The sequence below is a fragment of the Lotus japonicus genome, chromosome 5 (assembly GCF_012489685.1).
Source record: "Lotus japonicus ecotype B-129 chromosome 5, LjGifu_v1.2".
Classification (NCBI taxonomy): Eukaryota; Viridiplantae; Streptophyta; class Magnoliopsida; order Fabales; family Fabaceae; genus Lotus; species Lotus japonicus.
Window position 1 is genome coordinate 55978987 of NC_080045.1, and position 15060 is coordinate 55994046.

At 35.0% G+C, this 15060-nt stretch overlaps 2 protein-coding genes across 3 annotated transcripts; both read right to left on the minus strand.

The window, feature by feature from the left end:
• Positions 1-4236: 4236 nt before the first annotated feature.
• Positions 4237-6904, minus strand: LOC130721447 (sm-like protein LSM4). Its single transcript, XM_057572243.1, has 7 exons — positions 6774-6904; positions 6486-6527; positions 6236-6334; positions 6069-6146; positions 5895-5934; positions 4911-5051; positions 4237-4487 (listed from the first exon to the last, which is right to left on the minus strand). Exons 1-7 carry the CDS (start codon positions 6774-6776, stop codon positions 4471-4473), a joined length of 420 nt encoding a protein of 139 aa, XP_057428226.1. The 5' UTR covers positions 6777-6904; the 3' UTR covers positions 4237-4470.
• Positions 6905-8638: 1734 nt separating this feature from the next.
• Positions 8639-14830, minus strand: LOC130718617 (DNA mismatch repair protein PMS1). Of its 2 annotated transcripts, XM_057569234.1 has the most exons (11): positions 14328-14826; positions 13921-14244; positions 12053-13318; positions 11357-11625; positions 11155-11281; positions 10717-10785; positions 10495-10568; positions 10131-10196; positions 9881-9984; positions 9075-9262; positions 8639-8890 (listed from the first exon to the last, which is right to left on the minus strand). In XM_057569234.1, the coding sequence occupies exons 1-11, from the start codon at positions 14550-14552 to the stop codon at positions 8768-8770; spliced, it is 2835 nt and encodes a 944-aa protein (XP_057425217.1). In that variant the 5' UTR covers positions 14553-14826; the 3' UTR covers positions 8639-8767. The 2 variants fall into 2 exon arrangements, 1 of the variants encoding a protein (XP_057425217.1); XR_009012728.1 differs by lacking the exon at positions 8639-8890 and having other exon boundaries at positions 9244-9262; positions 10111-10196; positions 14328-14830.
• Between the last annotated feature and the right edge of the window lie 230 nt (positions 14831-15060).

Genomic DNA, 15060 nt, shown 5'->3' on the forward strand with positions numbered 1-15060 from the left:
ACATATATGTACCCAAATCTCATACACTGTGAAGACCTGTGCAAACTGTAAGGAGCTCTTCATGAAAAACATCTCCCTCCCCAAAAAAATCTTGCAAATCCTGATAACCATTGCCCAAACATGATCACAAAGCACATTTTCCCCACTCATCTTGTTCCATAGACTCAACCATCAGTTAAAAAAGTCACCCTTCCTCTCTTCATATTACTACAACCCAAGCCTACAATAGAGGGCTTCTACCCTAGCGATGGAATTCATCAGGTGCAATCAACACTTGCTAGAAAAAAAATATTAATTAATGTGCCAAGGTTGAGGTTCAAAAGTATGGTTGTTCCGCTACTTCTAAAGAGTTGAAATAATCGAAAAAGAGAGTTATTCAAATGTTAGGTTATTTAACTTATTTTAAAACCTGACAACTCGTCAATTGTGTGTTTTATTTGTGGTGTCTTAGTGTCATGCAGATAACTTTTATTGGTTCATGTTACCAAAACGATACCGTTTTGTTATTTTCTGTGACAACAATTAGAGATGCATGGGCATTAGTTTAATGCCTCCCCTTATTGTTTTGATACCATCTTTTTTGCACAAAAATGACTAAAATACCCTTAAAATTTAATCATTTCAAACATATTCCTTCTTACCTTTCTCACTCGTGAGTGCGACATGGAAAATTTTGTTAAAAAATAATAAAATCAAAAAATTAAATATTCACTCGTTGTTGCATTCACACTCTTGAGTGTGAAATACAGGTGTGAAACTGAATTGTATTTCACCCTCTTGAGTGCAAAATGAAAAATAAAAATAAAAATAAAAATAAAAAATTAAATACTCACCAGTTGTTTCATTCACACTCTTGACTCTTGAGTGTGAAACTGAGTTGTGTTTCACACTCTTGAGGACGAAATGAAAAAAAAATTTAAAATGAATTTGTGCATTCACACTTTTGAGTATGAAACTGAATTGTGTTTGTAAGAAAGAGTGTTAAGGGAATTTAGAAAAAAAAATGGCATAAGATTAATTAGAGATAGTTCTGTCAAGCAACCAATTAACCCAAAAGCTTAAGCTGTTAGGTAAGGGCAACTTTAAGGGCCCGTTTGGTGACCAGGACAGGATAGGATAAGACAGGATAATAATCATATCCTGTTGTTATCTGTTGTTTGTTGCGCCAGGAGGATATGATAACACTATCCTGTCTCCTATCATATCCTGTCAATCATGTGTAAAAGTTATCCTGAGGGGGAGCTAGGATAGAGCAGGATAGGATACAGTTATATATTTTCTTTCAGTATCATAACTCCAAATTAATTTATTTTATTATTATATAACTTATAATTTATAATAATATTAATTAATAAATATAAAAATATTAATTTAACTAAAATAAAAAATAAATAAAATTATTATTCATAAATAGTAAAATAGACTACTCACTTACAAATATTGATTTATTAATAATAATAGACTAATTTAATATTTTCATTTCCTATTATTTAAAAATTATTTATCTACTTATATAAAAATTTAAATATAAAGTATTTTTGAAATAATAATATTTTTAATTTAGTTAATTTTTATTGTTTATCACGTGTCACAACTAAGTGAAAAACATTGATTATAAATATTGATTTTTTTAATAGTAAAAGATTAATTTTTTATTTTCATCTCCTATTATTTAAAACTACTTATCTACATATATAATAATTTATAATTCAAATATAAAGTACTTTTGAAATAATAATATTCTTAATTTAGTTAACTTTTATTGTTAATTATCACGTCTCACAACTAAGTGAAAACAAATCGGTTAACTGCATAATTTTATTTGAAATATAGGGTATCTTCAAAACAATAAAATAGGCTAATTAATAAAATTTAAATTAATTTAATTTATAATAAAATATAAACTCATTCATGAAAATGTAAAGAAATTAAATTTAATAGAATGATCAATTTTAAATGTATTTTTTATTCAAATATAAATCTGATACATTTTTCCTTATCATATCATGTCCTTATCATGTGCACCTCAAACACAGGATATGATAAGAATCTATCCTGCTCTTATCCTATCCTGTTGATATCATGTTCACATATCATATCCTATCATATCCTCTCCTGACCACCAAACGGGCCCTAATGGTTTTATATTATACTCTAACAAGTTCATGTTACCAAAACGATATCGTTTTGTTATTTTCTGTGACGCAATTAGAGATACCTGTTCCAGACACAAAATAACGAGTGGAGTAATCTATTCAGAGTATCAAATGGAGTATACGATTCAAGCACGTGAAGAATTGGACCTAACAATTTGTGACCCCTCTTTTTTCCTCCAACACACAAACCAAACGAAAATGATTGATAAGAATTTTGGGCTTACATACTCGAATTAAGAAAAGAGTAAAAAATTTGGCATCTAATTCTATTATCTTGTTTGTTAGCCAATTAATTTTATTTGTTTTGCATACTTCTTTCCATTTGTCTCCTTTTTCTTCATTTATATAACCATTACTTTGTTCATCTAAATTATTACCTATATGGCTATATGTCATTTTAAATTAATAATTATCTTCATTTGTACGAACTAAAAACATAAACATATGGTTTGGTACCATATGAGACCAAACAGACCGGTTTTGGAAACGCACTATTCACACTACTAAAATTATGCTGCAAAGACGAATTGAATAAGCTGATTGTACTAAAAAACTAACTGAAATATCATATTTACACCATGAAAGATCACAAATATTATAAGTAGGTGTACTTTAATTTGATAAATAATTTTCTTTGCTAGACCAATTTCCACCTCCAAACACCACTTACCAACCTCCCTATCTCACCAGTTTCTAGAAAAAAGAATTACGTAACACTTCCTCCTCAACTCAAGGGTCCAACCAAAACCTACCTCCATTCCCCAATTTCGCAGACAAATTATTTTTAAATTGATTATCTCCTGAAGAAATAATTAATGACGCCCCAAGATCTCTTCACCATAAACACACTTTTTTGGAAACATCTTCATTAATAAAACCACTTATAAGATCACCATATCTCGCATCTAACGCCTTCCCCACAAGCTTTCCTTCTCCCATGACTTATATAATCATATTTTTGTTTCGGCTAGCTATATAATCATATCATAATCATAGTAGTACTATAAATAATTTGATATCTCCTGGATCCCAATTATTTCCATCGTGTTTTGTGGACTTTGTTTAATGATTTAGTATCATTTATCTGTCAGGGCACAAATTGTCACCAGGTTGACTATATCTATAGACTATAGTAGGACAACTGCAAGTACGTCATGCATGATGTCATTTCATTTGCATCAAAATCTGATATCAATATTATAAATAAGGTTGCTAACAATTGCTCGTATTGGTCAAACAAAATTTGATATATATTTTAAGGTTGTAGGTGCATGTTGCTAAAAAATATTTTTCATCTTTTTTTTTGACATATGAAATCTTATTTTTTTAATATAATGTTAATTAATATTCATGTTGGAATTTATAATCCATGAAATCACTCAACTCCAAACAATCAAAACGTAATAATGGCGTGAGTACTGGAAAATGACCCATTCAAAACAATTATTTATATATAAAAGTAGTATAAACTGATTCAAAAGAGAAGGTTCAATGAAAAGTACGTAAAGTTGGCTGTTTACACACAAAGGTTTCTCTTTTGAGAATCTTATATACAAACTGGTCCAATGAACTCCAAGCACGCGATAAAGTGAAAGCTTAGTTCAAAGCCGTGAATGCTCTACTCTCTATTATTTGAAATGGTACGTGGAGCCGAAGTATTGCAATAAATTCCATGGTGATGAATGATGGTGATGACTGATGAGTATTAATGTTTCCTTTCTCCTCACGACATAAATGAAACAAAAAGGACTATTTGTTTGAACAACTAATAGTCAATTCAGACTAATAATCAATGAAGCAAAGATAAATGCCAACTCATAGTTGCACTTGCAGCAAATGAGAGAACTAATCAAATCATTAAGCAAAGCTTGCTTTCTGAAAAGCTTGTAGGGATTTTATTTGAAAAAATTAATAAATATTTAGGTGAACACTAACTTGATAGTTTTTATGTCCAGCTAAAAACTGAAGGAGATTTGATTATACTTGAACCATGAATAGGGAATTACTTTCATGGTTACTTATCTCTAGCCTTATAGTTATACACCATAAGAGGCAAGAACTGGGGTTCAACAGGACAACATTCTAAACATAGTAAGGTCAGGATGTATTTACTAATTAATAAAATCAACATGTTTTAAGCAGGGAAAGGAATACAAATGGGAAAGAAGGCATTAGAAATTGTGAAGGTCTACCACAATTTTTGTCACTATAAACCCAGGAAAACAATTAAAAACCTCAAATCCAATAATGCACCAATGTCATTAAAAGCAGCAATTGGCCCATCTGAGGTTCTTCCATATTACTTTTATCCAAATCAACCTCTACCTCGCCCTGCACATACCACAAGGGAAAAAAATTGGATGAGAACAGGTCATAATATCTCTATGATGCTCTATGTAACTTTAAATAACACGTAATGCCCCTAGGTTTGTGTTATGACTTATGAGACTACAACATGAGCCATATTGGAAATCTAATTTCCTAATTTATAACTTACTTTAGTATAACTTAAACTGTTAAATTTCCTCTTTTACATAAACAACCAAACAATGAACACTAAGATCACTCAGAGTTCCTTCAATAATCATTTATTTAACATTCAAGGTATTTTGGCGCATCAGGAGAACATTAAGGTGAAAAAAAAGATGCATAATGGCAGGAACCTCTTTCAGGATGAACTTGAAACAAATGAACAGTTGGTACTTGGTATACATGAAATACTTGCATTTTGGAATGATACAAGGGATGATTTACCTCTGTTTCCACCAGACCTTCCACCTGGACCGGCCCTGCCTCGCCCTCTCGCCCCACCTTCATCAAAGCCACGCCCACGGCCACCAGGACCATCCTCCCTACCTCTTCCTCTTCCGCGTCCCACACCAGGTGGTTTGCGATCTGAAAAAGGAAACATTAATTAAAGAACACATCAAGCGCTTTGTAACTGGAAAAGACTACTCTCATACTATTACTATATGGGTAAAAATAACTCCTTCACAGTGATGTATGATGAAACTACTACTTCATTTATTAGCTGATCTAGAAAAGCAGCAAGTCTGCCTCTGAAACAGCTAGGTCCAAGAACAAAACAAAAAAGTTTTTTTTTTTTGTGATCAATTATGCATGGGAAAAAACATCAAAACAATGTCATCCAATCTCCGTATTCATCACTTTTCTCCCTCCATTTTCTGCATGGTTTGCTGGAGGTTCAGCACTACAGTGACAGCAAAATTTAACTACAGCCTTTAAGAAAGGGATGGTAAATTAAAGGAAAATGAGAAATACATGACTTATTAGGATTGGACCTTTTCATTCAAACTTGCCAGCAAATAACTAAGTGATCTAGGCAAAAAGAAAAATACCATTGGAAGTGAACAATTAAAGGAAAAGTTTGGAAAAGCTAGAAGATGCAAATTCATATCTAAATGGGTGGTAAAGCTCATAAACAGAAATGCTAATAGTGGCTGTAGCAGAAGGTTAAAGAACTTGGAGACCAGATATGAAAGTGACTTGTGCAGGTGCTTGTGCTCAAGGCTTTGAATGTCTACGTCTACTCTATAGTAGTAAAAAATTATAAGGTTGTATAAAAAAATCCATACATTAACATAAAAATGTATGATTATGATATGCATATGTTATGCTTTTAGAAAATTTTGGGAGGGGGCCATAGGGCTCCTCTCTGTGAACAAAAAGCTCTGCCCCTGAATATGAACAACCAGCTATAGATGCCAAGATGCTTACCGGTGCGGGTTTTGGTTTCTTCCTGGACTTTGTCAATAACCTAAATCAACAGGCAACAAACCTAGATTAGTGTAAACATGTTACATGGCTAAGAGCTTAAGATGTTGAAATATAAAGTTTTCAATCGACTCACAGAAAGAGTAAAAAAAACAAGAATTGATCACCACTACACACCTCATCAGGAACCCGAAGGTACTTAATGGTATTTCCGCGAATGTAGCATTCAGGCATACGCCAAAATTCAGTTCCTTCCTACATTGCCAGTTCCAATCAAACATTGTAAGTTGGAACAACAGACAACATGTGACAAGATGATTAAATAAGAATCAAAAGATGATTACTTTAGAGGTACAGATGACTTCCCGGAGATGGATGTTCATCCATGTATCACAGTTAACCAAATGCCCATTATAAGTCTCCCCATTTTTCAGCTCCACCAACTGTCACAAATCACAATATGTCACCAATATTACAAGAAAAAATAAAAATAAAAATTCAAAATTTACAAAACAAAACAGGTTATATTAACATCAAGCAATTTGCTATTATATACAATAAATAGGGTAAAATCAAGGAAACTGATTCACTCACCATTGGGTGCCCTTGGGCAGTTTTGAGAAGGGAAAGGGGCAACTGCAACAAAAAAGAGTAAAAACACAGTCAAATAATGGGTGAAAAACAAGAAGTGAATGCAACCCTAACAGCAAAGATCCTATTCGTGTGAAACCAATTGGGTATTGAGATTTTGGGCAAAAGAATATAAATTTGATAAAAAGAAACGAACTTGAAGAGATCTAGGTATCCATTACATTAATCCATTGAATCATTGTTTATAGTGAAAGATAAGAACTTTGGCAAACAGAGAAGCCTGTAACTTACCATGTCGTTGTCGTGAATCAGGGTTCGGTCGCTGTGTGTTTGATTTGAGGGCGACAAAGTGAAGAGAGCGCCAAATACAGAGGGAACAACGAATGAGGGTTTTCTTTGTAAAGTGATGTTAACAGTGACTTTTGGCTATTCTCTATTTATAGGGTGCACTATTCAGTCAATCCTATTTTGACATCAATTAATTAAATTAATTTTTTTTTTTTAAAAATTGTTGATGCTTGACAATGTATTTTTTTGAACTTATGCTTGACAATGTAAATCAGCCAATCATGTTCAAAAGAATTTAATCTAATTTACCACTTTTGCACTCGTGTGAGTTGGAGCTCACCCGATGATGATTTGACAATACCAGCGGTGGGTAGACACGTCAGTCTTAATGAAATCATGACGTTTTTGATGAATATCACACACGACAACTATAAAGGCAGGTGAATGATACAACTTGACGTGGGGGTAGTTGGATGCGTGGGGATCTGTGCAAGATAAACTAGAGGCAAAGTTGGAATAAACATTTTCCTTCTCTTTTTTATTATGGAGTCGTCGCATTGTGGACCGGCTAGGGCGCCACGTCCTTAGGCTGGCGCCCCAGACCCCTTTCAGAGTCTAAGGTCGCAACATGTGCGGGAGGAAGGTAGACTCATCAAATCGTCATCGGGCGAGGTCCAACCCACTTGCGTCACTGCGCTTGAAATCCAGCCCCCAACTATTGCGTCTCGAGAATCATAAACAACATGATTTGCATTGATCATCGTGCCTTGAGAACCCAAAATGATGTGATATACATTGATTCACCAATACGTTGACAAGGTGCGTCGCTACTTTCACTTTTGCTAGTATGTCTATTTTTAGACAGTAAATCAGTTAATCATGTTAAAAATAAGTGGTAAAAATGGTTATTTTATTTCCCCCGTGGAGACAGATGGCCAAAGGACAAAAAAAAAATAATTTAATTAAACTATATTTTAGAATTGTCAAAAATATATTTCAGCCCATCTTTGAAATATGATTGATTGACAATGTAATGTTCCTTTGGTTGTAGTTAAATTATACTAGTTGTTATGAAAAAAAAAATAACCAGATGAAATACCCAAAAACTTGTTTCCCCTACTTGTTTTTTTAGGGTAAAATGGAGGGATATAACCGGAAAAAAACTATAAAGCAATAAACCTACTAAAAGACCAAGCCTTCAATCAAATCTTGATCTAGGAATCTACAACACTCCCCTAAAGGACCATATAGAATATGAACACCAAATCCAAAAGAATGAGCATTAGGAGCCAAATAGAGTCCGCCTATGTTATATTCTCTATGAATGAACTGAAACTTCATCTCCCCAATAGACAAAATGATACTTGGGATAATGCCAACCATCTCCATGTATGAATCTACCAACTCAATAATTTGAACATAACATATCAATAGCAAATGTTGAATCACTCTCTATGACAACTGTGCAAATGGCCCAGAGCTACGAGAAGGTTAGAGGTCCCTAATCTATGACAAAATCTCATAATCCACCTTCCATCACTACTAGAATTTGTTTTGAAATATCCGAAAAAGCCTATAATTGTATTATAAAACTTTCCTTTCAGAGGTACTTTTTTCGTGATACTTACTTGGAAAGGAAGCATACATGGTCCAAAACAATTCAAGAGATCATATGGGACTAAATACACATTTCTAGAGGAACTATTTGCCTCTGATGCCTCACCAATTTTGAATATAACACTAATTTGTATGCAGGAGTATTGAGTGTTTAGTACTCCTCTGAAAATTAACGCAAATGTCGATACTATCCAATAATATGCTAAGCGCATGAAGCGTGCTTATGCAAAGACATTAAAGACGCTCCTACATTAACTTTACAGTAACATTTGATAACAAATATTACTTACATGGTATTTGTACAAAATAAGTTACATAGTTCTCTTAAACTTCCAAATTCCAATATAGCAATGGTGGTTGGAGAAAAAGTGCACTATTAATTACATTTGCATTGGTTGTTCTGACATCTGATGAAGTTTTGTCAAGTCGACCAAATGACGCATGGTTGGCCTGCCATGGGGGCAATTCCATGGGGATTTCAGACCAGCCAAATGCTCAACTACCTGAAACAATTAGAGTAAGCTACAAACTTAGTCGGTAAGAGTGAAGGGTACTTATCATGAAGGATGAAAGGTTAATCACTCAGCTAGATACTTATCATTCCACTTCTGCATTTTTTATGGTGAATGTGTGCTTGTGTTTTTAATGAAGGGGAGAGGGTGGCGTAAAAGCAATGTGTTTTATTACCTTCTGCATTTCATTTCTTCCAAGTGCATCACCAATCATAATTGATGATCGACATGCACGTGATGCCAACATTGCACGAACTCTTGAAGGACAAATGGAATCTGAGGTGTCCGTTTTATAACTACCAATGGTGGAACATTCCACATCACCATCACCATCAGACAGGGAAGAGATCAGCTCCTTAACATCTGTTGGGAAAAACCTTATCATTAATCACTTCAATACATAGATCTTGCCACGAGCGAGTAATTCAATCTGATTAAACAGCATTTCTAAAAAGAATGACTAGGCACAAGAAGCACCTAGACATTCATAAGATTCAAATATGCGTCTCAATCTTTGGATCAAAGCCTAGGCCCTTGGTTAGGGCTTTTCTAAAGTTTAACCACAATGTGTGTGTCATTTATGCATCTTAAAGCATGTTTACGCAGAACTTTGTGGAGCTAACATGTATGGTAAGTTTGTTGATGGTGATACTATTCTTCAGTCACTGTTTTACCAAGGCCATCAGAAGATGAAAACCTACATATTTGTTAAGATCCTAAATTGTCTTCTTGATATTACCATGCAGCCATGGTTGAATTGCATCAAATATCAACTTAAGCCATGTTTGTCAGCTATACTTTCTAGCTTGGGCTGAAACATCTATCAAACCAAATACGAAATTTGAAAAATAAAAGGGGTACATGGAGCGAGAATTGCAGAACCAGTGCACACAGGATGCTTTTCCTTCACCCAGTGACTATAAACACCAACAAAATCCCTAAAGCTATCATAGATGAATCCACAAAATTCAAACATACTACCTTCAATTCCAAACATAGTGTTTTTACTGAAAGGGACAGACTTTAATTTATAACGGCATCCAGGTGGTGCATTTGGATCCTCTTCCAAAGTAAACCCATTCTTCCTGAAAATGGAGATAATGCAAATGTGTTACTAACTAGACCTAATCACCTAAAACAAGACAAACGTAAAGCATGACATTTTATAACTAGAATATTGTATTCAATTTCAAGAAAAACTTTCATAGTACCTGCCTCTAGTTATATATACCTGATTATGTCCATGTGCATTGAAGCAACTATTTCTTCTTCAGGGGATAACTCTAATCTTATTGGCCTGCAAATGATTTTTTCATCGGTAAAATTTAAATTATGAACCAGCAAAGAGAAGATATAAGTTACTACATTACGAGCCGTATGGGCAATGTAGCTACAGTAATTGGTTTTAACAATCTACAATAAGCAGACACTGTAACTATGAACTCAACAAGTCCCTTCACCTTCACCTTCTCTGCATGTTTGCATCAGAATAAGCAATTTACTCGCACCGTGTTATTGATAGTCCCCTTCAGTTCAGAGAAAAAAAAAGGAATGCATGTGTATAATGATTGTAAGAGAACAATGAAACTCCTCACCTAATCAGAGGCTGTTGGTTCAAGATGGTTGATTGGGAAAGACGCTCAAAATTGTACTTCTCATCAGCAGCATGCTAAAAATAGATTATTCTCCATTAAAAATTATGTTTATCTAAAAAATGAAATTTATCAAATGGAAAGCATTTATATAGTTATATGGATTAATAAATTCAAGAGGGTGGTGGAAGAAACGTGTGAATCATTAACATATATTGGAAATACCTGATCCACAATGAACAGATCATGATCCAATTTACCAATAATAAACCCAAGATTGAATTGTCCAATCACCTGTTAAAACATGACATCTATGCAATCAGTAAATAAGTACAGTACATATGTAATCTGAAAATGCAGGTAAGGTTAAGCAGCTAAAGGATTTAATATGACTTTGGCATGAAAGATTAGATATGCAGATTCTTTATCCAAAAACAAAATTGATTTGGGTATAATGGAGGAAAATACCTCAAAAAGCCTAAACAGCTTAGTTGCGCTACTTAATAAGATAGCAAACAACCAAACAGCAATGCAACAACCATTTACAAAAATAGCATCAAGTATTGCATATGCACAAAGCTAAACCTTCAAAACTGAAAAGATAGAAGAACTAGCAATGCTATTACAAGTTTATAAAATGATACTATGAGTCATACTAACAACCTTCATTCTGCTGAAGTCTTCCTTCTTGAAAAATCTTTCCAGTTCAGTAGCTGCAGCTGCTAAAATCCTTTCTTTCTGCTGTTCAATTTCTGGTTGTGAAAGCTCCAAAGTTGCAGCCATGTAGTGACTAGAAATAATTTTGAAAAAGTGTTAGAATATATTTGATTTTCCTATTTCATAGAAAGGCTACTGAAATAAAAACCTTTTGACGTTAGCCTTTCCACATTTATATTTACTGGACCGCATCAAAGAAAGCCTCTTCTCTCTCTTATTCTTAAGGTCTTGAAAAGAAAAGTGCATGTTGGAGCATATCTTCTGACCAGAAGACTTAGGAGAATCTAAACATACAGGCGATGAATGTAATGGAGGGTCTGAGACGAGAACATGCTCTGAAGTGTTGATCAGATCATTACTAGATGGAGTAGCTGGTGCTGAATCAGCTAGAGATGCACTATTCTCTTGATCTAATTCCTGCAAAGCATACATGAAAATATGAAAACTAAGTAAGTGAAAATATCATGCGATATTTATTTTTCCCATTCCTTTTTGGATAATGGAAGACATTTTATTGGAAAAAAGAAGTACAAAGGAAAGGAGCATCTGTCTTCACCCTTAAAGAAAGCAGCATAAAAACGCTCAATGAATATGAGGTAAAAAATAAAGAAATTGATGCAGTGAGTTATTTTCAGTTAGTATCTGGTTCCCAAACTTCTGAACTTAAATGATCCCAAATACAAATTTCTAGAAATATCATTTTTAATGATAAAAGATAAAGTAATTCTATTCATCAAGATATAGTAAATCAAATGCAATACGCTTCAAGAATGGACAGTGTATATTTATGAAATTTTAGCAATTCAACCTAATTTTTTGAATACTTGACAGTAAACCCACATACCATTTCTGATTCTCTGTCAGTGGTGTCACCTCTAAGAGAAACTGAATATTCATTTATATGGAGGATGTTATCTGGTTTAAGTTGCTGCAAAGATTCAATCTTACTCAGCTTAGAAGTTCCACCAACTTGGTCAAAATTAACTGATGATCTCGTAATCAAGTCACGTGTTTCAGTTTTTGCAGTCTTCAATTGATAATGAGAAGCTTGATTTCTAAGGACAGGCACTTCAGATAAGGCTGTAATGCTACTATCACGATTTCTTTTATTCACACTAACAAATCCGTTAAGGGTTGACTGAACATGTCTTGAATGACTATATGAATATTGATTAGAAGTTCCCCCACTCTCAACGGCCCTTGAGACAAGTGTACCTTGAAGACTACTAGCACATTCTAACCGTCTTCTACAATTATAATCCTTTGAAGTGGTGTGCGCTCTGAGTGTAAACTCCTGGCCCATTAAACTCCCATCATTCTCATGAATTAACCCTTCTTCAGAATGTGAGCATTGATCATCATTAACAGATTCAGAAGCATTTTTGGAATCAGTAATATGTTTCTCCTTATGCCCAATGTGAGAAACACTATCTTTGTTACAGTTGGCATTATACTCATCATGAGAAGTAATACCATTTTTACACTCACTGTAATGCTCTTCCTGAGGAACGTTGTCGTTAAGGGACGGTGGTTTTTCCACGACAAGAGACTTCCTTTTAGTAGAACGCAACTCAACACAGTCTTCATTTACAGCAGGCTGCATAATTTCATTTACAGAATAACAGACATCGCTAGAAGAATAAATTTCTTGTAAGCCCTCTCTTAGGGCTTGCAATAGGGCAGTTTCTTCAGAAAAAAATATTTTTCTCTTATCAGGAGTCACATTGACATCAAACGCTCTTGTAGGAACTGTAAAATTCATTATTGCAATGGGATATTGCTTAGAGTTTGCACTTTTATATAACTCATTCACAAGTTTCCCAACTTTAGGCATGTCCACTGGTCTACCATTGACAAAAAAATACTGCCGATCTCCCAAATTGCGTCCATTACCCTGTCCAGACTTAGAAAGAAAACCATCAACTTTGCAACTCTCAGATATACTCAATGTCACGGGCTCTAAGCAGTTAAACGTGTTCACGCCGAGCACGGTTATGATGTTATCTTTAAGAGAATCGCTTCCTTGTGTTTTAAGTACCACGGACCTTGTATTTTTGCCACTTGTGTTGGTGCAGACAAAACGAACACCTTTTGCTATAAGGGCATACGCCTGAAGAAAACTCAATAGAAGAAGATCATATTAACAAGCTCACTATAACACGAAAATGATGCAATATTTTCAGTGGGAAAAAAACTAAACAAAATAAAGGAAACCCAAAAGCATGGAAAGACGCATATGATAGTTAGATGGCTGGATTTTTTTTTCTTTTTCCAATGAACAACAATGCAGTAAAGGCATTCCCCACCTGAACCAGAAGGGAGAATCTGAGTTGCCAAATGCATCCACCTCACTTAAGGGGCAGCGCAGCACCTCAACCAGCAAGTCACAGACTTCACACCCTTCTGAAGCTTAACTATACTAATCAGAATAGTTCTCTGGATTCTAAGTTTATTTATTTCATAACAATCAAAAAAGGAAAATGCTTTTTACTAAGAAATATTCTTTCTTTCCTAAGAGAAGCACCAATGAATGTGATTGGTTGGACATATGCAGCACAGTTACTATCAAAACAACTTCTATATAAAACTATACCCATGTATCAATATGCAATTCTTTTTTCCATATTCAGCTTCATAATAATCTTTTCCTACTAAATAACTTTGCTTAACAGAACAATTCAACTCAGCCACAGAAAGAAAACAGATACTCACATTCAAAAGCGAAACCAACTTGCCATACTCCTTGCGAATATTCCGCTTAAACTCTTTGCTCCTCACAGGAAGATTCGAGAACAGCTTCTTCACAGTAACAGTAGTACCAACTTGCCGAGCAGTCTTCCTCTCAGCAACCAGAACACCAGAATGGTCAAACGACAAGTGCGTCGCAACCGGTTCGTTAACCGTTCTCGTTTCAACAGTCAAGCTCCCCAATGCACAGAGCGAACTCAGCGCCTCCCCTCTGAACCCAAAAGTGGTAAGCGACTGAAGATCATGAAATTCCGCTAACTTTGATGTATGATGCTTGAGCGCAAGAACCTGCATTAATCAATTTTCCCCCAAAATAGGTAAACGAAGAACAAGCTGAAACCCTAATTTCGGTGATGTTTGATTTGGTTTACCTTGAAACTGTTAGGGGAAATGCCGGAACCGTTGTCGATGACCTGAAACCATTCCTCACCGAAATCCTTGAGAGCGATCTCGATGCTGGTGGCGCCGGCGTCCAAGCTGTTCTCGACGAGTTCCTTGACGGCGGAAGAGAGGTCGAGGATTACTTGACCGGCGCAGATTCTGTGGACGATTCCCTTGGCAATGGGCTTGATGGTTTGCGATTCAACCGGCGGCATTGGTGCTTCCGACGCGGCGGCGTTGTGGTTGTTAACTTGTTATCTCTGTGACTGAAACGAAACCACCGTGCAAATTGTGGCGGCAGAAACGTGCAGAGTTTGCCGCCAGAAACTGAAGCGGGAACGAAAGACGAAGTGGGAGAAAAGGGGAAATAAAAATCAAATCTTGGGCTTTTGTGACCTTGATTTATCTTGAAATTCTTAATCTTCTTATATTATCGCATTAGAGTATCACTCTTTGAAATTTTGTTCCCACTTGATATAAATGTCAGTTGGGTACCCCTTTGGACTCTAATTTGTTCACTTTTACCAAAAATAAAAAACTCACACAAGTTGTCAGTTATGTGAACCAGCTCGCTAAAATGGTATGTATATCCAGCTCTTAGCAGGAGTGCCTCGTATACTCATTTCTAAGTAAGAGTAGAGCGCAAACATGGTTTCCGTGCATCTTTATCCGAATATATATATATATAACAATGATTCTTGCTCAAGAGGAAGAACTCGAGAC

Bases quoted from the DNA above. Each gene is read 5' to 3' on its own strand.
- LOC130721447 (XM_057572243.1), bottom strand. The intron at 6,335-6,485 runs GTGAGTGAATCA...GATTTGTGACAG, and splicing joins CTGCCCAAGGGCACCCAATG to TTGGTGGAGCTGAAAAATGG. The intron at 5,052-5,894 runs GTAAGCATCTTG...TTCCTTTTTCAG, and splicing joins AGAAACCAAAACCCGCACCG to ATCGCAAACCACCTGGTGTG.
- LOC130718617 (XM_057569234.1), bottom strand. From the start codon at position 14,552: ATGCCGCCGGTTGAATCGCAAACCATCAAGCCCATTGCCAAGGGAATC. The intron at 11,282-11,356 runs GTTTTTATTTCA...AATTATTTCTAG, and splicing joins GGAAAGGCTAACGTCAAAAG to TCACTACATGGCTGCAACTT. The intron at 10,786-11,154 runs GTTGTTAGTATG...ATGTTTTAACAG, and splicing joins AAGACTTCAGCAGAATGAAG to GTGATTGGACAATTCAATCT.